Here is a 22,664-nt window from a genome sequence, read left to right on the forward strand (position 1 = left end):
CGCGCAGGCTCAGTGGCCATGGCTCACGGGCCCAGCCGCTCCGCGGCACGCGGGATCCTCCCAGACTGGGGCACGAACCCGTGTCCCCTGCATCAGCAGGCGAACTCTCAACCACTGTGCCACCAGGGAAGCCCCAATTTTGTTCCTTTTTATGGCTAATATTCCATTGTATGTATGTACCACATCTTCTTTATCGATTCATCTTTCAATGGGCATTTAGGTTGCTTCCATGACCTGGCTATTTTAAATAGTGCTGCAATGAACATTGGGGTGCATGTATCTTTTTGAATTATGGTTTTCTCTGGGTAGATGCCCAGTAGTGGGATTGTTGGGTCATATGGTAGTTCTATTTTTAGTTTTTTAAGGAACCTCCATACTGCTCTCCATAGTGGCTGTATCAATTTACATTCCCATCAACAGTGCAAGAGGGTTCCCTTTTCTCCACACTCTCTCCAGCATTTGTTTGTAGATTTTCTGATGATGCCCATTCTAACTGGTGTGAGATGATACCTCATTGTAGCTCTGATTTGCATTTCTCTAATAATTAGTGATATTGAGCAGCTTTTCATGTGCTTCTTGGCCATCTGTATGTCTTTTTTTTTTTTTCAGGGAAAAGAAAGTAGAGTTTATTGGTGGGCATGGGTAGGGAGGGGGCGGTGCTAAGCCTATCACGAGTGCAGGGCCCGCCATTTGTCCAGGGGGCCACGATCAGGCATGTACTTGACCCCACACCCATCTGGAATGAGCTGCTTTTCTGCCACCATGTTTTCAAATTCATCTGCATTAAACTTAGTAAATCCCCGCTTCTTGGAGATGTGGATCTTCTGGTGGCCAGGGAACTTGGACTTGGCCCTGCAGAGGGCCTCAATCACATGCTCCTTGTTCTGCAGCTTGGTGCGGATGGACATTATGACCTGGCCAATGTGGACCCTGGCCACTGCGCCCTGGGGCTTTCCAAAGGCACCACGCATACCTGTCTGGAGCCTACATTGGGGAACAGCATGCCAGTCATTAATGTCCACTGGAAAGGGCTGTCTCCAAGGTCCCTTAGGGCAACCCACACAGGCAACAGGCTGCATACACTACCGAGGAGGCTGCTGTTTGCAGCCATTGTGCACCGGGCCCCTGTATGTCTTCTTTGGAGAAATGTCTATTTAGGTCTTCTGCCCATTTTTGGATTGGGTTGTTTGTTTTTTTAATATTGAGCTGCATGAGCTGTTTATGTATTTTAGAGATAAATCTTTTGTCTGTTAATTCATTTGCAAATATTTTCTCCCATTCTGAGGGTTGTCTTTTCATTTTGTTTGTAGTTTCCTTTGCTTTGCAAAAGCTTTTAAGTTTCATTAGGTCCCATTTGTTTATTTTTATTTCCATTACTCTAGGAGGTGGATCAAAAAATATCTTGCTGTGATTTATGTCAAAGAGTGTTCTTCCTATGTTTTCCTCTAAGAGTTTTATAGTGTCTGGTCTTACATTTAGGTCTCTAATCCGTTTTGAGTTTATTTTTGTGTATGGTGTTAGGGAGTGTTCTAATTTCATTCTTTTACATGTAGCTGTCCAGTTTTCCTAGCACCGCTTATTGAAGAGACTGTCTTTTCTCCATTGTGTATCCTTGCCTCCTTTGTCATAGATTAGTTGACCATAGCTGTGTGGGTTTATCTCTGGGCTTCCTATCCTGTTCCATTGATCTACATTTCTGTTTTTGTGCCAGTACTGTATTGTCTTGATTACTGTAGCTTTGTAGTACAGTCTGAAGTCAGGGAGTCTGATTCCTCCAGCTCCGTTTTTTTTCCCTCAAGACTTCTTTGGCTATTCGGGGTCTTTTGTGTCTCCATACAAATTTTAAGATTCTTTGTTCTAGTTCTGTAAAAAATGCCACTGGCAATTTGATAAGGATTGCATTGAATCTGTAGATTGCTTTGGGTAGTATAGTCATTTTCACAATATTGAGTCTTCCAATAGTGGCAGGACATATTTAAAGTGATGAAAGGGAAGAAACTATAGCCAAGATTACTCTACCCAGCAAGGATCTCATTCAGATTTGATGGAGAAAACCTTTACAGACAAGCAAAAGCTAAGAGAATTCAGCACCACCATGCCAGCTTTACAACAAATGCTAAAGGAACTTCTCTAGGCAGGAAACACAAGAGAAGGAAAAGACCTACAATAACAAACCCAAAACAATTAAGAAGATGGTAATAGGAACATACATATTGATAACTACCTTAAGTGTGAATGGATTAAATGCTCCAACCAAAGACACAGTCTTGCTGAATGGATACAAAAACAAGACCCATATATATGCTGTCTACAAGAGACCCACTTCAGACCTAGGGACACATACAGAATGAAAGTGAAGGGATGGAAAAATATATTCCATGAAAATGGAAATCAAAAGAAAGCTGGAGTAGCAATACTCATATCAGATAAAATAAACTTTAAAATAAAGAATGTTACAAGAGACAAGGAAGGACACTACGTAATGATCAAAGGATCAATCCAAGAAGAAGATATAACAATTATAAATATATATGCACCCAATATAGGAGCACCTCAATACATAAGGCAACTGCTAACAGCCATAAAAGGGGAAATTGACAGTAACACAATAATAGTAGGGGACTTTAACATCCTACTTTCACCAATGGACAGATCAACTAAAATGAAAATAAATAAGGAAACATGAGCTTTAAATGACACATTAAACAAGATGGACTTAATTTATGTTTATAGGACATTCCATCCAAAAACAACAAAATACACTTGCTTCTCAAGTGTATTTCTTCTCAAGCTCATGGAACATTCTCCAGGATAGATCATATCTTGGGTCACAAATCAAGCCTTGGTAAATTTAAGAAAATTGAAATAGTATCAAGTATATTTTCCAATCACAACCCTATGAGACTAGATATCAATTACAGGAAACAAAACTGTAAAAAATACAAACACATGGAGGCTAAACAATACGCTACTAAATAACCAAGGGATCACTGAAGAAATCAAAGAGGAAATCAAAAAATACCTAGAAACAAATGACAATGAAAACACAGTGGCCCAAAACCTATGGGATGCAGCAAAAACAGTTCTGACAGGGAAGTTTATAGCAATACAATCCTACCTCAAGGAACAAGAAAAATCTCAAATAAACAACCTAACATTACACCTAAAGCAATTAGAGAAAGAAGAACAACAAAAAAAAACCCAAAGTTAGCAGAAGGAAAGAAATCATAAAGATCAGATCAGAAATAAATGAAAAAGAAATGAAGGAAACGATAGCAAAGATCAATAAAACTAAAAGCTGGTTCTTTGATATGATAAACAAAATTTGATAAACCATTAGCCAGACTCATCAAGAAAAAAAGAAGACTCAGATCAAAGAATTAGCAATGAAAAAGGAGAAGTAACAAGTGACACTGCAGAAATACAAAGGATCATGAGAGATTACTACAAGTAACTATATGCCAATAAAATGGACATCCTAGAAGAAATGGACAAATTCTTAGGCTTATAGCAACCAGAAGCTGAGTGTACGAGGGAATAAAGTTCTGTTGTTTCAAGCTACTAGGTTTATAGTAATTTGTTATGGCCGTCCTAGGAAACTAACGCAGATATTTATCATTCCAATTTCTCTTCCTTAATTTGTAAAGTTCCAGATTTCACTGTTATCATTTTCCTTTTACTTGAAAAAAAATTATCATTTATTTTAAAGGCAGTAAATTCTCTTCGTTTTCCTTCACCTAAAAAAAAAAAAAGATTTGAAGTAAACACCCTTGTAATAGACAAAAAGTAACTACCTTTTTTTTTTAAAGCAAACTAGTAACTACCATATGTATATAGATATATATATATATTTTTTTTTTGGTACGCAGGCCTCTCACTGTTGTGGCCTCTCCCGTTTGCGGAGCACAGGCTCCGGACGCGCAGGCTCAGCGGCCATGGCTCATGGGCCCAGCCGCTCCGCGGCACGTGGGATCCTCCCGGACCCGGGCACGAACCCGCGTCCCCTGCATCGGCAGGCGGACTCCCCACCACCGCGCCACCAGGGAAGCCCATAACTACCATATTTTTCTTAGCAAAATTATTTATTGGTGAAATATCAGAAACTTTCCTATTCATGACAGGAACAAAGGTAAAGGTGTTTTTAAATCATGATTACTGCTTAACGTTTTACTGGACATGGTAGCTGATGCAAAAATACCAATAGGAAGGGAGGGAGAGAAGGAAGTAGGAAAGCAAGGAAGAAAGAAAGGAGAAGAGGGAGGAGATTAAAGAGGGAGGTGAAAAAAGAGGGAGAAAAGAAAAGGAAGAAAATAAATTTAAGAATTAAAAATTAAGGGCTTTCCTAGTGGCGCAGTGGTTGAGAGTCTGCCTGCCGATGCGGGGGACATGGGTTCGTGCCCCGGTCCGGGAAGATCCCACATGCCGCGGAGCGGCTAGGCCCGTGAGCCACGGCCGCTGAGCCTGCGCATCCGGAGCCTGTGCTCCGCAATGGGAGAGGCCGCAACAGTGAGAGGCCCGCGTACCGCAAAAAAAAAAAAATTAAAAATTAAGAGTCCAAAATATCCCTATTTTCAAATGATCCAAATGCTCACTTTGAAAATTGAAGAGAATCAGTTGAAAATCCACTAAAACTAATAAGCAAGCTAAGTAAGGAGACAGACACAAGAACAACGTTGGAAAGCAATAACGTTTTGATACGTTAACAATAACCAATTAGAAAACATGAAGAAAGAATCTTATTCAGAATAATATCAAAACCCACAATGTATGCAAGACTAAACCAAAGATCCATGTGATTAAAACAATAACAATTCAAATACATAAAAGAAAAACAAAATAACTGTAAAGAAATACTATATTCCTTAGATGCAAAGACTCAATATTGAGGATATCAGTACTACACTTAAGTTATTCTTAGAAATTCAATGCTCTCCAGTGAATTTTCAAAAGTGAAAACCCATCATTCTGAATCTAAGGTTTATACAAAAGAAAAATTGTATGATATTGGCTAAGAAATTTTAGTCTTCTAGCTGAGGCCCCAGACATCAAGGGGCTAAAACAAATCATTCCCACTGTAGCCTGTCCAGATTCCTGTGCCACAGAAACCAAGAGAAACATTATATTTTATATTTATATATCTTATGTGAAAATTTATTTTGAAAAAAGAATACTACACACATCATTTCATATCCTATTCATATCACAGATACCTTTCCTTGTTAATAGATGCCTCAGTACAGCCTAATTGTTAATGGTTTTCTTTATTGTATATTTTACCATAATATAACAAACCTTTACTTTTGAACATATGGGATGCTGCAAACTTTTTCCTATAGAATCATCATTCTAAAGCACATATATGTGCACAAAATTTTATCTGTATCTTTAAATGTTTTGGCCTAATTTTTTTTTTTTTCAGTACGCGGGCCTCTCACTGTTGTGGCCTCTCCCGTTGCGGAGCACAGGCTGCGGACGCGCAGGCTCAGTGGCCGTGGCTCACGGGCCCAGCTGCTTCGCGGCATGTGGGTTCTTCCCGGACCGGGGCACGAACCCATGTCCCCTGCAGCGGCAGGCGGACTCTCAACCACTGCGCCACCAGGGAAGTCCTTGGCCTAATTTTTAAATCTTTATTTCCTGGGGAGAAATTGTCACTAGTTAAAAATAATGGTATTAGCATCAGCCCAATAAACGTCTATTTAATAGAGTAATATTGAAAACAAGGTTGGATCTGTGCCCTTAAGAAACTCAGCTTTAAGAGAGGCAAGACAGGAGAACAAATAAGGATTGTACACTGGATTCCAATATATTGTACATACACCTGTGTACTTGATATGTGAATGACCTCATTCTCTATTTTGCAAATGCAATAATTATACAGAAAAACTGATTGTTCCCTTTTATTCACTGGAGAGGATTTATTACCAGTGACCCAAAGTGAAGCCTTCTAATTAAAGAGATTTCATTAGCAGAAAATATATTTTGGGTCCTTCGCTAGTGTCATGATGTAAAGGGATTATATGTTTTGTCATAACAAATAAGTACACTGGATTATAGATAGACTTTTACATTGTTAATGCATAAAATTCACAACCCTACAATATGTTACTCATTACTATTAATTTTCACTCCAAATTAATGTGGGGCTTTCTAGTATTTGAATGCACCTGACTTGGGTACAGGCTCTGAATTAAACAGGAAGCTGAAAATCATGTATAAGAAATACATGAATACATGCAAGAAGCAAGAACTAAAAAAGAGAGCCCATTACACATCGATATCTTGAATATCTTGAATATCAGTGTATACATGACTCATGTATGGGTGGAAATGGTGTGGGTTATCTACGGACTTGCACAGCGAGGAGGCTCCCTAACATCACTGGCTTCACACAGGCGTTTCCACGTTGTGCAGCAACAACTTGAGTGGGACTTCACGGCTCTATCTATCCATAATACTTGACAAAAGCCCTAAAAGGTACTGAAAGTCATAATGGCACTTCCTATACTGTTTGAAGAAACTGTGCAACAAGGCAGTTAAGATTCAATCTTGGGTGAATGGGAAGCCAAAGAATTAGGCAGCGAACTAGGCCGCGGAGAGGGAAGCGGAAGCCTGGCGTGGTCCTGTGAATCGGCGGCCACCAGGCGGCGGCCTCAGAACGTACGCAGAAATTCCCGGCCCTGCGCGCTGACCCAAAGACCTAGCTTTTCTTCGACTAGATAGCGGCCGGGAAACAACAGTCTTTTATCCACTCCACGAACGTCTGGATGTCTTTTCGGTGCCGGACACCGATTACAAACAGAGAAGTGGGGAGTCCGACAGAAGAACCCTGGTTTAAAGTATCCCGGCGGGCGGCGCTTGTAAGCAAAAGCCGGAAGAGATGCCGTGACCACTCTCCAATAAGCCGAATCCTCTCCTCTGCTGCCTCTCGCAGCCGTCGGCACCGGCTGTGCTCTGGGCCCACTCTGGGTCGCAGCGCCGGGCTGTAGCGAAGTGTCCGCAGACAGGCGTTACTGCCCAGCGCCTGCCGCGACCCCGGCGACCGCGGGTCGACCCCGGGCCGGAAGTGACGGAACTGCTCTGAGCACTTCCGGAGCTGCTGAGACGGCTTCGCCGGAGGAAGCAGCGCGGGCCTTGAGCGGGGTTGGCCCGCCGCCTCCGCCGCCGCCGCGCCTGGACCCGGTTCTTCTGGCCCGGCCCGACCCGGTCTGGCCCGCCCGGGCTCAGCGGCCGCGGGGCCACGGCTCCCGGTAAGTGCGCGGTGCGAGTCTAGGCCTTGTTTACCCCGGCGGGCCGGGGGAGGGGGTGGGCTCTCCGCGCGCCTCCCTAGCTCGGCCGGGGCTCCGCCTTCGTCGTTGCCCGCGAGGTCCCGGCGCCCTTGGCAGCTCTTACACTGTTTCAGCGCACTCCGCCACCCGCCGAGGGGCGGCTGAAGGCTGAGGCCAGGGCGAACCGGCGCCTGGCGTCTCTCTGTTATTCCTACTCTCGCCGCCTGCTCAGCTCGCAGTGAGGTCGGAGGCCAGCGCCTCTGACCGACTGGCGCTGGCGCATCTGGGCCCTCCCCGCCGGTTGCGCCGGCAGACGCGCTGCCTTCAGGGCTCCCCACTCGAGTCATCGTTGGGAGCTCTAGCAGTGCCGCCCGCGCGGTTAGTTAACGTCCGTTGGTGAAGGGTCCCGCAGCGCGTGGGCTCCGTGTCCTCGCGGATACCCCGGCGCCTCGGACGGGACAGGCGGCCCAGGAGCTGCGCCGACGCCTCGCCCGACGCTGCTGTGCTAGCGGCGGCAGAGGCGACCGTGTTCTGGGATGACTTCACCTCAGTACTGATTGTTACCCTGTCCCACAGAACTTTCTGCCACAATGGTCATATTCTGTATCTTTGCTGTTAAGTAGGGTAGCCACTGTCCACACGTGGACATTGAGCATTTGACTTACGGCTCGTTCAACTGAAAAAGCAAATGTTAAATTTAATTTTTAAGTTAAGTTAAATTTAAATAACCACATGTGGTTAGTGGCTACCGTATTAGACAGGGTTCATATTTTTGTATCAAGTAATTTTTTTCGGACTTGTAGACTTAGTAACTGACCCTACAGTGCTAAATATTTCGTCTGGAGTAAACGTTGTCAGACCCACCAAAAAGTCTGTGTTTTGTTCTTGTCATCTTTAAATTGAGAAGTCTTCCGTTTGAATTCTTTAGCCCAGGGTGGGTGGCAGGTCTTCTGAACACGTGACTTTGACTGGGGGAAGGGGGAGGAGTAATTTCGGTTACTCCTTTTCTGTTTGGGATGTAAGGATAATATTTAATATCCAAAGGAAATCAAAGCGTTATCATCAGTTCTGTTAATAAAGTAATAACATACTGGCCCCTTTAAGCAACGTCAGCACTCTTTCAAATAGAATAGGGGTATTTAACTTGGAAAAGATTAAGGTTTTATTTAAATTTGGACCTAGAACACCCAGTAAGTATGAAATGACATTCTCCTTTTTGGAAGGCAGCCTGAAGTTTTCCCCTGTTTCTTGAATATTTAGTTGGTGAGAAGGCCATGGGCAACCTGTGAGCCCAAATCCTGGAGAAAAAATCTAGAGAAAGTGAAAACGGTGCTTTTTTTTTTTTTTTTTTTCTGCGGTACGCGGGCCCTCTGGTTGCGGAGCACAGGCTCCGGACGCGCAGGCTCAGCGGCCATGGCTCACGGGCCCAGCCGCTCCGCGGCATGTGGGATCTTCCCGGACCGGGGCACGAACCCGTGTCCCCTGCATCGGCAGGCGGACTCTCAACCACTGCGCCACCAGGGAAGCCCAAAACGGTGCTTTTTTTGTTGTGATTCTGGAGGTAGCTTTGTGGATAGTATTAGGCTCTCTGGGAGGGTGATGAGGCGTTATGAGTCCTCATAGGCCCTGGATCTGGTGAAAGTATTATGCTGGACTCTACTGGTTGGCAGCAGTGTGGTCCTGGGCAAGTTGCTTAATCTTTTTTAACTCTAGTTTCCTCATTTGTAAGAAAGGGATGATAGCCACTTTGTAGGGTTATAAACATTTAATGAGAATGAGTCTGACCTGAAATTGGCTCTCATTAAATGAAAGGTATTATTGGTAGTGATATTTTGTAGATGGGAGCAATATTTATAATGCTCTTTATGCAGATTTGCCTAATAAGCAGTATCGTACATAAAAATGCAGATAAAAGAAAACAATAAAAAAATCAATTATTCGTCTTCTATCTTGGAAATCATCTTCCATAATCATTGTTTGGACTTTGATTTTCATTTAGTTTAAATTTGCCTGTTTGTGTTTGAAGTATTTCTTTGAAAGTTATAAGCTCTGGTTTTCCAAGAAATTCAAAAGGATAAAGAAATGGACATAAAATTTCTAATTAAGTAAGAAAATAGTACTTATTTAGTCTTGGTTAGTGGGATCTGCAGTTCTGAGAAAGTCAGGTAGCCCTTGAGCATGTCAGAAGAGAGGTGGAAAATGGGTGTTAATATTGCCTAGTGGGCATTCTACTGGAGATATTTTTTTTGTCTTATTTTGAGCCCAAACCACTGGACCACCAGGGAATTCCCTCTGTTTTCTCTCTCTTTGTTTTGTTTTGTTTTTTGTTTTCTTTTCTTTTGGGGACTTTTTTATTTGAAAATATTTTTTTCATGAATAAAGTGAGATCTGAAATATTGGCAGTATTCTGTAAGTGTTAGTGGAGATGACTTCATGGCAAAAGTCCAGTTTAAGTCAATTATGATTTGCTTTGTCAACCTCTATGTAACATTTAAAATTGAAATTGTGGTAGTTAATTTAGGAAATCTTAACAATAAGAGTGAGGTGGTGCCCAACATTGTAAATCAACTGTACTCCAATAAAAATTTTAAAAAAAAAGTGAGGTGTGGTGGGCTTTCAAACTGAGGGAGGGAACTGGGTATCCATTTCTCTCACCAGTACCCCAGGTTAAATTATTGTTAGCTGTTTATTTATTTATTTATTTAAGTCTATTTATTTATTTATTTATGACTGTGTTGGGTCTTCATTGCTGTGCGCAAGCTTTTCTCTAGTTGCCGTGAGCAGGGGCTACTCTTCGTTGCGGTGCACGGGCTTCTCATTGCAGTGGCTTCTCTTGTTGCGGAGCACGGGCTCTAGGCACGTGAGCCTCAGCAGTTGTGGCACGTGGGCTCAGTAGCTGTGGCATGTGGGTTCTAGGGTGCAGAAGTAGTTATGGTGCTCGGGCTTAGTTGCTCCATGGCGTGTGGGATCATCCTGGACCAGGGATTGAACCTGTGTCCCCTTCATTGGCAGGTGGATTCTTAACCACTGTGCCACCAGGGAAGTCCCACTGTTTACTTTCAATACTTTCTTTTTTTAGAAGGCCATGTAACTCTTGTCAGTATATAATTATGACATATAGATTTCTGTGGGACTTATAAGAAAACAATTTCTGGTCCCTTGCTGCTTGTCCTTTTAAATGTCTTTACTTTTTAGAAAATAAATTTGCAAACTCAGGGTACCAATTTTAAAATATATAAATAGAACTATCTCTTTTCATTTTAGATGGAAATTATATAGACTGTTTGGATGACATCTTCCTGAAAGATCTTCAGGAATTACAGGTAGTTTTAATTTAATTTAAAGATTAATTTTTTCTCCTAAAGGAAAAATACCATAGTTAAGTTCAGTTGTGATGAGGTGGTTCTAGCATACAAAACAATTTTGTTAAAAGTCAAACTGCAAGTATTACATTACTGCCCTCTCATTAATGTGACTTATTTTTTAATTTGAGCATTTATAGGTAACATCAGGTAGATTCACTGATATTTTTATAATATCACTAAAATGTGGCTCTATAATCCCTTATGCTGGTTACATATTCAGCACACATTGATTTTTAATCTTTGTTTTAATTTTTTTTTTTTTTTTGGAGAGATTATGTACTTCAAATAGGTTTTAAATTTACTTTAGTATTTGATCCAGATTTGGTTATGTAAATTATTTACATACTATTCAATCCAAATGCTCTTGCATTTTAAGGTCCTATTATTTTTAGATTTAAATCACTATTTGATACTGTTCCTTGGAAATGATCACTTGAAATAATTCTTGTGCAGAGAAGTTAATGGGTATTTGCCAAAGTCCTCTCTGAGAAGAAGTTAAGACTTGTGACTGTTTTGCTTTCTCAACTAGTATTCTCTTTTCATTTATATGTAATTGAGTAACATTTTGATGTGTGAGGATTTTTCAGTAGCTTGTTACATTTGATCTCTTGTTTCTTTACCCTAAGTAGATTCTAGCCTTATCCTGCTAAGGCAGAATATCTATAGTTTTCCTTCACTATTGGGTCAGTTTCTTTGCCTCTTAAGTACCTCTTTTAAAAGATTAGTAGAACCCTTTAAAATGGAAAAATCAGTTAACTTTGCAGACTAGAGGAGGATGTTGAAGAGCTATGTGGTTTTTATTTTTTCTTTACTATGCACCTTTTTTTCCATTTATCTGAGAGTGATGTCTGTAAAACAATGGTATTCTTTCCCTAGATATTAGGGAAAGAACTGTGTCTCTATTTATGTACTGTGTCACCACTCAGTGGAGCATAATTAGCTAAGAGATTTTAAACTTTGGTTGTTTAGCTTTTAGGGTGCTTCTTCTGTGGGCAGCCAGCTGTGGGAATGTACTCCTCTCTTAAGGACCGTGGCAGGAAGGACAAATCTATGGGAATTTAACTCCTTGACATAGAGCAGATAGCCTTACTCTTTCATGCCAGACCCTTCATGTGAAGTTACCATTGTTAACTGCTTCTGCCCCTCCAGGAAAGGGTTTCCCTTTGAAAAGCCTGGGCATAGAGATGGTGGTGAGGTTTCTTGTATGAGGGGAGAGTTGGAATAGGCCACAGTGGGGATAGGACCAGGGCTATGCCATTTTGATTCTTGAATGGTTTCTGTTACAGCTTCTCATAGTGAAAGTAAGTAACACTTATTGTTTTCTTTTCTTCCCTTAGAAGACAAAAACACTAATGCATTTGAGAAAGTGGTAAAGTTTGTGGGGAGGGGAAAAAACTGCTTTCCTGATCTGCAACTCGCCTGGATGTTAAGATGTCTGTGGACATGAATAGCCAGGGGTCTGACAGCAATGAAGAGGACTATGACCCGAATTGTGAGGAAGAGGAAGAGGACGAGGACCCTGGGGACATAGAGGACTATTATGTGGGCGTAGCCAGCGATGTGGAGCAGCAAGGGGCCGATGCCTTTGATCCTGAGGAGTACCAGTTCACCTGCTTGACCTACAAGGAGTCCGAGGGTGCTCTCAATGAGCACATGACCAGCTTAGCCTCTGTCTTAAAGGTGAGCAGCGTTGTCAATTCCCAAGTGTAATTCCTGCAATTAAATCTAAATATGAGCTGTTGCTAACGTCGCCTTCAGACTGATCAAATGGCCTGTAGCTTGAAACCAAATATAACTGTATGTTGCATCATCTGGACACATTTGATGCATTTACTTTGTTTGCTAATATGTGCATATCTAAGGTCCTCAGCTTCCCAGACTACTAGGAATTAGAAAGGAAGGGTGGGGTGGATTCAGGAAAAATAGACCAGAAGTACATAGAAAGCAGAACTGCATAGATTAACACTTGTTTCAGAAAGTCTTATGAAACTTTATGAGGTAAGACAGGATAAGCATCAGAATCACCATCTTCAACACACCAGTGTGTGGGTGACTGATAAATGTCTTAAGAGAGGTACCTAGATCTCCTGGTTTGCTGTGAATAATCAGTGCTTCTGGGCTAATGAGCTCATTTGTTTCGTATACTGATGACTAATGTCTGATGTTGAAAGAGATTTTAGCAATAACTAAGAATAAAGCAAGTTCTCATAGCTTGTATTTCATTGATTTTGGGGGGTGTTAAATTGAAATTTTAAGTAACTAACAAAATTGGTTATTCTAGCAAGCACCTTATTTTTAACACTTAAACTAGCATACTTTTCAATATCTTGCACCTCAGGCCAGTTACTGTTCTCACTATGTACCTTTTGTACTATGTAATATTACACTAGTACATAGCATATCCACATAGAACACCATGTACTGTGAATGTGAATATTATTATAGTCATTTAGACAATTTCCCAGCATGTTTCTTTCTCCTCTAACATTGGCCATTATGTGAAAGTGGGGAAATTTCTCCTACTTTACTGTTTTCCCTGACCTTCCTTTCAGGAACTGTTACATGGATTTTGTTGTTTGCTAAAATTGAAGATCAAGAGCACATTGGAATGAATTCAACCAAATAATTTTCATATTTAAATGGAAATAACTAAGGTGTGCCATGGGTCATTACTATAAAAGTTGCTTTATCTACTAGTTCAGGCAATTTTTTTTTCCAGGTGTTCGGCAAAGGCTAACTAATACCTTGGATTTGGACACTCAGGGCTTTATTAGCAACTAGCTGAAAGCTAAAGCTTTTTGTGTGACTCACTCCTAGAAGTGTGCACATTTCCTCTCTTGTGCTCAGCATAAAACTCTGAAGAATGGAGACCCATTGGAACCTCTGGGTTTGGGATTTCTCCACCATAACGATAACAAAGCTGCTGGGACCTCTGCTTTCCAAGGGCATTTCCCTGGTAGAAAAGAGGCATCAGATCCTTTCCTTCCTTGTTATTCACACCTCTCCCTATCTGGTCAACTAGTTTCTTTTACTTTAACCATATTGTACATAGTCTTGGTATTCAAAATTACAAAAAAAATTGTCAGGTGTGTGGTTCTGGATGGTATCAATTGACTAAGTTCATCAGGATGTTCCCATCTATGCGTAGGAATTCTCAGTTTGTCCAGCCCCTTGCGCTGACTTCCTGACCTGCTAGAGCGGGGCACAGCTGAGGGGCACAGGCCCTTTCCTCCTTTTTTTTTTTTTTAAATTGTAGTAAAATCCATAAAATTTACCATTTTACGTCCTTCCTTTTTATTAGGCTGTCATATTGTCGGCCCCCTGGAAAGCCTTTCCTTCATCTCCTCACCTTTTAGTACCCTCAGGGCTCCTTCAGAGTCTACCTTGTGATTTCCCTGAGTGAGCCTCCTCAAGACCCTTTAGAACACAGTGGTTGTTTCTTTTGGTCCCAGTGTCCAAATGTTACAGCCCGTGTTTATTACATCGTATAGTGTAGTCTTCTGACTGCTTCATGTTGTTTTACCTTTTCACATGTTTTTGCATGTTCTCTCCAACTAGATTGTTACTTCCTGGAGGGCAGAAACTACATTTTACCTTCTCTCTCCCATCATTGCTATCATAGTGTTTCATCCATAATAGGTATTGAATAATTTTGAGATACTTGTGGATTTTGTCAATTTTTGATGATGTAGCTGATGTTATTGGTGTGAGCTAGATTTCCTAGTCCCTGCTGTATATTCTCTACTGTCGTAAAAGGGCATTATTCTGTCCCTCAAGATCATGAAGAGTAGAACAAAAAGAACTTGGAACAGAGATGAATGAACAAAGAGAGATGGAAGAAAGTTGAAACCTCAGGAAAGGGTTAAAGAGAAAATGAAGCAAAGAGGAAAATAATCCATGAAATTTTAGATGATGGTAGAAGTAGAAGATGGATTTTTTTCCCTCCCTCACTGAGGAGCATGTTAACACCATTTCCTTTCTGGGGCTGGGCGGCAAACGTCCTGGCTCGTTTGGTGGCTTGGCTGCACATAAAGGGGCTCAGTGGTGTTTTAAGTGGTTCAGGAATTTGACCAAAGACAACAGGCAGAAATAGCTTGGTTAAGAGTAAGGGAGAGGGAATCACACACAATCTTCCTCTCTCAGGCTGGCTAAAAACTAGCATTGGTTTTATTTTTGTATTTAAAATTTTTTTGAGACGAGGAAATAATTTAAGTGCTGAGTTTACAGAATGGTGTTCACAGGTGCTTTGGCTACTCTCACTCCCCTGTTGCATGTGTCTCTGAGAATGGAGCTCAGTAGTCATCACCCAGGTCAGTACTGATTTCCCTCATTGGTCATGGTGCTGTTTGCACAACTCTGTGACTTATTGAGATATTTAATTCTTTCATATGATTTAGGTGTTATTCAGCTAGTAGGAAATGTGATATGTACGTGGTTTAAAATTAGAGCCTTATGAGCAGCTGTCCATGAACAAAAGCTAAGTTTGAGGAGTGGCATCAGTTTTCCACTGATCTGTGTTACTCATTTTGTTGTGTTCTGGCAGTTGCCTGTCGGTTAGCCGTAGCCTAACAAAATTAAGCCTTCTGTTACCTTTTGGGATTTGAAGTCTCTTAAGCAGAAAATTGCCAGTTGCCTGGGTAGAAAATTGCCAGTTGCCTGGGACACTGGGCTTTTGGTTTAGTGAGGGCCCTTGGTGTCAGAGAGTCTTCCTGTATGTATTCTGGGACCAGTCCTTGAGTAAGATCATTAATTGAGAAAGGAAAGTGCCCAGAAAATCAAATCCCGGACTGAGGATAGACAACAGAGAAAATGCTTATCTGTTATGGGGTGGTGGCGGTGGGGACTGCTGATGTTCAAATAATGGCAAAACAGAAGCATTGTTTAGGGAATGAGCTAACATCCTATACAAATAGAATAGTCGTGAAAGATGAAATGATTTCCAAGTGAGGTGGATTGTGTTGTAAGAGGGGGAAAATCTCTGACGAATACTTTAGTGATATTTCAGTCTTTAAAGAAAACAAAGTTACCTTTAAAAAAAATTTTTTTAATTTTATTTATTTTTGGCTGTGTTTAGTCTTCGTTGCTGCGCACAGGCTTTCTGTAGTTGCAGTGAGTGGGGGCTACTCTTCGGTGTGGTGCGCGGGATTCTCATTGTGGTGGCTTCTATTGTTGCAGAGCACGGGCTCTAGGTGTGTGGGCTTCAGTAGTTGTGGCGTGTGGGCTCAGTAGTTGTGGCTTGCAGGCTCAGTAGTTGTGGCACATGGGCTTAGTTGCTCCACGGCATGTGGGATCTTCCTGGACCAGGGCTCAAACCCATATCCCCTGCATTGGCAGGTGGTTTCTTAACCACTGTGCCACCAGGGAAACCCTACATGCTGTATTTTTATATGAAACTTACACAAAGATTATTATTGCTGCTATAGATGAGGGGAGGCCTTTTCTAGTAATAACAGGCATTTTTATTGCAAAATGTGCTATAGTTAACTTAGAATAATTTTGTCATTCAGTGAATCCTGTTGGTACTGTTCCCTGAGTTTCATGAGGCATTTGCTGTCAGGCTGCCTAAGAAGGAGATTAGGCATGGTTGAGCCCCAGAGAGAGCCCAGGCTGGCTTTCATTGGTGATGGGCTGGAAGCGTCTCCCACGTTGTGTGCGCCTTCTCTCAGCAGCATGTCAGGGCTGTGGGCGGGAGAGGCAGAGTGTTGCTGCTCAGAGCCCTGCTCATGCTTCAGAAAGGAGAAGAAATAGTACATTTTGGGCTAGATCTAGTCCATGGAGCTACCGTGAGCTATCTGAGCTTTCTGCTCATAGGATAAACTTCAAGATAGGGTGCAGCAGCAGTGCAAGTAACCAAAGTCCACGGATCGATTAAGCATGGGGATGGGGAAGTTACCTTCTGGGCTGGAGTGGGAGACTAAGATGTATAGGTAAAAAAGAATAAAATGTAGAGGATCATGAATGCAGCCTAAGGTGTCTTTACTGTTGGAGGGAAGAATTTGATTTTTTAAACTTCAGTGCTGAACTGTGCTGCTCATTTTCTCAAGCCTGGTTTTCCTCAAATATGGTTAGAGAAGTAAACTGGTTATTAATGAGTGTTTTTACTACAGTTCTTGCTTTACGAATTGCTGTATTAACTGTAGTAGAGCTGGGAAAATGTTCCCTAGAACACTCTATTCTGCCACCCTCTTGCTTGAATTTGTTTTAAGATCTAGTGCTTGCTATTCAGCAAAATATGGCTGGAAAATCTCTCAAGAATTCTTTTTCTGTGGATCATTTTTCCCTTTCGTGGATGAATCATGAGTTTTCAGGACTTCTGACTTTAAGTGCAGAAGTCTTTATAGTCCCTTGTTCAAAACAACCCGGTTTCTATGCATTTGTCATTTGTAACATAAGCAGTTAATATTCTTAACAACAAATACCTTATATTTATCCTTTCTCTCAAGTGGCACTGAGTTTTTGTATAATATCTGGAAAAGACTAACTTTATTTATTAAATCAACTTTCTTGTATTCTGGTATAGCTGAATTTAAAAAACATTTTACTTTTATTTATACATTCATTAATTAACCAAGTAATGGTTGTTTTCTTGTTACTACTCATGGAAAAGTATCTTTAAACTGGGCCTAGTAACACTGAATGTTTGTGTGCTGAACAGCCATCTGATTTCTATTTTTATGATCTGATGTCAGGTTTCTTTGCATGCCTGTATCTCAGAATCTAGATTAAATTCCTGTGTTTCAAATAGTTGGTTGTTAGTGGATGTGTTGACCATACTTCACCATACTTTAGTCTGGAAGTCTGATTTGTGTTTTACTGGTATATAAATTTGTTTTTTAAAGGGAGATGAGAAATGTCCAGAGTGACATTGAGAATTGCCTAAGTGCAGCTAGTGCTAGAGTTGTCCCTGTCTTGCCAGCTTAGAAAGGTTATTGTTATCATTGACTTTGTGTCCTCACTGTGTACCTGGCATCACACACAACATGCTCACTGCCTTCCAGAAAAGAAGCTCTTCATCAGATTCAAGGCCAGCTTTCATTCTGGTCTTTTCTTGTACTTTCACACTACCTTAGGAACCGTGTAAACCATTTGTAATCAAGGGGTGATTCTAATTCCACAGTTGTCCTAAACCTGAACTTATTTATATTTAAATGATTATTGTTGAGATGTTAATACAGTTGAAGAATATCATTCATAATTCCATTAATGTAAAATAAAAGTTTTCTTCCTTGCTTATTATCCTTAGGTCTTGTCCCTATTCATAGATAATGTTACTGTGCTGCAATTCATTCATTCATTCAACCAATATTTATTGAGCACCTACTATGTTACAGGCACTGGGAAAATAGCTGTGAACAAAATAGACAAGAATCCTTGATCTGGGCAACAGTACATTCTAGTAATCATTATGTACATGTATTTATATATTCTATTTTTTTGTGTAAATTTCAAACATTTCCTCTTGTTTATACTTCATCCTCATTAGTTATTTTAGGGATAACATACCATCTTGTTCTTGAACCATAATTTTCTCAAGGTTTCCCCATTGGGCATTTAGGTGAGTACTTATGTGTTACAGTTATGGGGACTGGTCATATTGCTGTGAGTATTTTCATGGATGTGGCCTTTGTGTTGTTGAGCCTGGGCTAGTGGTCAGATAACTAGGTTCCAGTTCCTTTTCTGCCATTTAATATAACATGACCATGGGCAAGTTTCTCAACATCTCTAAGCTTCAATTTCCTCATCTATAAAATAATGATAATTAATACCTTCTTCACAGCATTAAGTGAGATGATGCATATAAAGTGCCTGGCACATGAGTGTTCAAACATGGTCATGGTAGAAGCAGGGCAAGAGTTGAATAAGGAGAATATTGCTTTCACATGTTTGCTGTGGGTCCTTAAAACATTCTCAGGATTGTGCATTTTGAGTCATAGGGTAGGAGCCACATTGTGGAAGGTTCTGGGTGACATATTACTGACCGATGCTTCTGAGTGTGTGTGTGGCAGTTGGATCATGTACCTTGGACTCTTTTGCCTTCATCCAAAGCCTCTAGTGTCCTTCTCCTGGGGCCTACTGATAATAAAAGTAAAAATAACACAAATTGAATTTTGAATTGGGACTAGGAAAAGATTATAGGGGAATGTAGCCTGTCTTTTGTTCCTACATTTCTGATGAACTGCAGCGGTTGGTCTTGTGCCTGCATTGACAGCACTCCTTAATGAAGTGCTGAGCTTAGTTGATTTTGGGATCCTTGTTACTAAGGCACCTCCTTACCTTTTTTTTTTTTTTTTTTTTCCCATGCCACATGGCATGCGGGAATCTTAGTTCCCCTACCAGGGATCGAACCTGTGCCCCCTGCAGTGGAAGTGTGGATCCTTAACCACTGGACCGCCAGGGAATTCCCAAGCACCTCCTTACTTTAACTTTTGCTCTGTCCCAATATCACTCCCCTACTGCTCTAGGAAAAATTTAAAGGATTAGAGTTCTCTGCTCGAAAGAGTGAAGAGTTGTAGGAAAGATTTGAGAAAGGTACAGACTGAGATAGCAGGAAGCTTCTCACCTTGCTCGTCCTAAAATGTGTCTGCCTGTGGCTTGATTAATTAAACTGTCATGAATTGTCGGCATATGAAGCTTACGTTGTGTTCTCTTTTCTTTAAACTATCACGAGCCTTTATAAACATGAAATGGTTTTACTGTGATAACCACAAGTTACCAATCATAAATAGAGGAAGGTACAGGCAGGAAGAGTGAGAGGTTTGTTTGGAGATTTTAACAGGAGAACAGAGCTGTTCTTATAATCATGAACAAAGAGTGGTCTCTATCTGAAAATGTTGCTCTCTGTGACTAGCAGTTTCTTTCCTGGCCAGTACATGCTCTACCCACTCATTTCCTTTTTCCGTTGTTTTAGACTTTTACTGGTTTCTTCAATGTTCTCACCATCATTTTCCAGTCTGTATATAGCCTTGCCACGTTTTACAAGAAATATTCCAGTGCCATCAAACGTGGCTTTCTGGATTCTCTATCTTAATTGGTGATACCACCATCTACCAAGCTGGAAACTGAGGATTTACCCTTGACTCCCTTCTCCCATGAAGCCCTCTCTCATCTCCACAGTCAGACACTCTTGCCTCTATACCACTTTGTGGTACATGTTTCTTTCTTTTTTCTGTTTTAAGTTGTTTATTTTTTATTTTTGGCTGCATTGGGTCTTCGTCATTGAGTCTTTGTTGTTGAACGTGGGCTTTCTCTAGTTGCGGCGAGCAGGGGCTACTCTTCATTGTGGTGTGCAGGCTTCTCATTGCAATGGCTTCTCGTTGCGGAGCACAGGCTCTAGGCACGCAGGTTTCAGTAGTTGTGGCACATGGGCTCAGTAGTTGTGGCATGCAGGCTCTAGAGCACAGGCTCAGTAGTTGTGTCTCACGGGCTTAGTTGCTCCATGGCATGTGGGATTTTCCTGGACCAGGGCTCAAACCCGTGTCCCCTGCATTGGCAGGCGGATTCTTAACCACTGCGCCACCAGGGAAGTCCCTGTGCATGTTTCTTGGTATGTACTTATGCTATTTGGAAAATTAGTTGTTTGTAAGCCAGGGTTTGAACTCTTTGAGATAGAGGTCCATGTTTTTTCTTTGTATAACAGCATCTAGCAAAAAATGCCAGGTTATGTTTTGTTCTCAGTAAGTGTTGCTTATTGTTGATCTGACTGTCTAAGCCCAGGCCAATAATTGCAAAAGTTGAGAATCTAACCCCGAGGCTCTACTCTGTGTGCTCATGTTTGTAAACAGAAGACATGCTTGTTGAAGGGCTTCCATGAAGCCAGCTGACTTTTAAGTACAGATAATATATACCTAGTGGATGTGTGGTTCCCAGCTTGGTGTGCATGTCAGAATTAGTTTGGGCAGTTCTCATACAGAAGACTGAATTTCGTGCAGATATAATAAAACAATCTTCAGAGGTGAGGTGAGGTATTTTACATTATATTCATGTGGAAGTACAAAAAAATTATGAAATGATTCAGGTTATCAAAATGAGGAGAGAGGATTGCATCCTTTCTTTGGCTGCTGAAAAGATATGTCCAACATTCAGAGTGTACTGGTTTTTTAACCAGAATGAGAGTAGGATGTAAACTGCCCACCTATACTCACAAATTGGGTAGGTTTTCTGTAATATTTTTGATGTCTAAACATTACTTCATATTTCCTTACCAAAATAAAAGTGGGTCCTTATGTCCATGTTGATAATGAGTAGCTGTAAAACTGACTAATAGTATCTGCAATCATAAATACAATGTGAATGTTTTAAAGGGTTTTTATTTTATGACGTAAGTGGAACACCTGAAGTCTTTGCTTCAAGATGGTTGGCTGCCCTCAGATACGTTTGTCCCTTCTCCATTTTTTTTGTTTGTTTGGTATTCAAATGTCTGTAACAGCTTTATTTACAATAGCCAAAAACTGGAAACAACCCAAATATCCGCAAACAGATGAATGAACAAATAGTGGCATACCCATAGAACAGCGTACTGTCATCAATATAAAGAGTGGGCTGCTCATACAAACATCATTGATAAATCTCAAAATATGCTGCATGAAGAAACTCAGGGGAAAAAATAAACAATTTATTATTTCAATCATATACAATGCTAGAAAATGCAAACTTATCTATTGGAAAGTGAATTAATGGTTGCCTGGAGAGCTGGGGGGAGGGCAGGAAAAGAGATTATTAAAGAGCATGAGGTAAATATGGAGGTGCTCCTCCATTTTTAAATAACCATGAAAATGAAAGTAAAGGCATATATATGTTATAAACACATATTAACAAAGAGAACATGTGGGGGGAGCATGTGGGACATCATTGTACGTGGGAGCCAGTTTGTCCAACATGTCTTTGAAGAGGTTGTGGGCTCTGATTTGACTAAGACTGGGAAAGATAAGTGTGCTGCAGATGGGGGGATTAATTAAAGGTCTGTATGTAGAACAGTCAGGCCTGCTCTCACTTGGTCTCTCGGCAAAATAATCTGGATAATCTGGGGAGAAATAGGGCACTTAGAGAATGTAAGATTTGGTTCTCTTCATTTGTCATTTTGGGAGCCTTTGAGTCTTGAATAATTGCTGCCCCTGATCAGTTACCCTAAAGAAAAGCCTGTCATTTGGCAGGTCTGTTCATGTACACAGAGCTAGGATTCATTTCCTGAGGCCCCCTGTTTGAAAATTGTAACATTCACATAAAATTCACCATTTTAAAGCATACAATTCAGTGGCATTTAGTACACTCATAGTGTTGTGCAGCCATCTTCTGCATCTAGTTCCAAAACATTTTCATCACCCCAAAAGGAAACTTGGTACCCATTAAGCAGTTACTTTCCACTCCCCCCATCTCTGGCAGCCACTAACCTGCTTTCTGTGTCTCTGGATTTACCTATATATGCTATATAAATGGAATCATGCAATATGTGACCTTTTGTGTTGCTTTCTCTTATCATAATGTTTTTGAGGTTCATCCAAGCTGTAGCATGTATCAGTACTTCATCCCCCTTTTTGGGTGACTCTTCATTTTTTTAATGTGAATGGCTAACCAAGAATTACCAGACATTTCAGGAAAACATGCAAAATGAAAGAGAAACAGAAAAATTGACCTTAGCTGAAACAGACTAGTAGGTAATTTTGCTTGTTTTTAAAAGTGCACTATTTAGTATTTGCCAAGATACTCAAGAAGATGTGACATCTATAAAACAATCAGAGATGCCATCAGGAAGAAAATCAAAACAAAAAGAACTTGTGGAGATGAATTATGGGTTTGTCAAGTTAAAAAATATTCCGTAGTTAGGTCAGAAGATAAAATCAAGAAAATCTCTCAATGTAAAGCCAACATGCAGGCAAAAAATGTATGTGAAAAAACAGAGACATGGAGGTTCAAGCCAGAGATCCAGCATTTACTAGGATTTGTGGGAAGTGAGAACAAAAAATTGAAGGAAAGAAAATATTAAAAAGTATAAGAAGGAAATTTCCAGGAGCCAAAGAGAGGAGAGTCTTCATATTGA

At 40.8% G+C, this 22,664-nt stretch overlaps 2 protein-coding genes and 1 pseudogene across 9 annotated transcripts in view; 1 reads left to right on the top strand and 2 right to left on the bottom strand.

Annotated features, from left to right (window-relative positions):
* Window positions 1-591: 591 nt before the first annotated feature.
* LOC149748275 (large ribosomal subunit protein uL16-like) lies at window positions 592-3,827 on the bottom strand. Its single transcript, XM_089919318.1, has one exon. It carries the CDS (start codon window positions 1,077-1,079, stop codon window positions 669-671), a length of 411 nt encoding a protein of 136 aa, XP_089775444.1. The 5' UTR covers window positions 1,080-3,827; the 3' UTR covers window positions 592-668.
* On the bottom strand, window positions 1,030-1,171 carry LOC115803166 (small nucleolar RNA SNORA70; annotated as a pseudogene).
* Window positions 3,828-7,133: 3,306 nt separating the features above from the next.
* ARIH2 (ariadne RBR E3 ubiquitin protein ligase 2) overlaps window positions 7,134-22,664 on the top strand; it is a 48,244-nt gene continuing 32,713 nt past the window's right edge. For 5 of the 8 annotated variants that reach the window (XM_089919307.1, XM_089919309.1, XM_089919310.1 and 2 more), the window contains exons 1-3: window positions 7,134-7,247; window positions 10,530-10,588; window positions 11,968-12,310. In XM_089919307.1, coding sequence (XP_089775433.1) covers window positions 12,062-12,310 — 249 coding nt within the window. In that variant the 5' untranslated portion in view covers window positions 7,134-7,247; window positions 10,530-10,588; window positions 11,968-12,061. Of the gene's footprint in view, window positions 7,248-10,529; window positions 10,589-11,967; window positions 12,311-22,664 lie in introns of those variants that run through there. The other 3 variants (XM_089919311.1, XM_030762406.2, XM_089919308.1) reach the window with 2 other exon arrangements.

The sequence above is a fragment of the Delphinapterus leucas genome, chromosome 10 (genome assembly GCF_059928025.1).
Source record: "Delphinapterus leucas isolate spDelLeu-1000000601 "Yukka" chromosome 10, BTC_Dleu_Yukka2, whole genome shotgun sequence".
In the NCBI taxonomy this organism is placed as follows: domain Eukaryota; kingdom Metazoa; phylum Chordata; class Mammalia; order Artiodactyla; family Monodontidae; genus Delphinapterus; species Delphinapterus leucas.

Bases quoted from the DNA above. Each gene is read 5' to 3' on its own strand.
- LOC149748275 (XM_089919318.1), bottom strand. From the start codon at position 1,079: ATGCAGCCTGTTGCCTGTGTGGGTTGCCCTAAGGGACCTTGGAGACAG.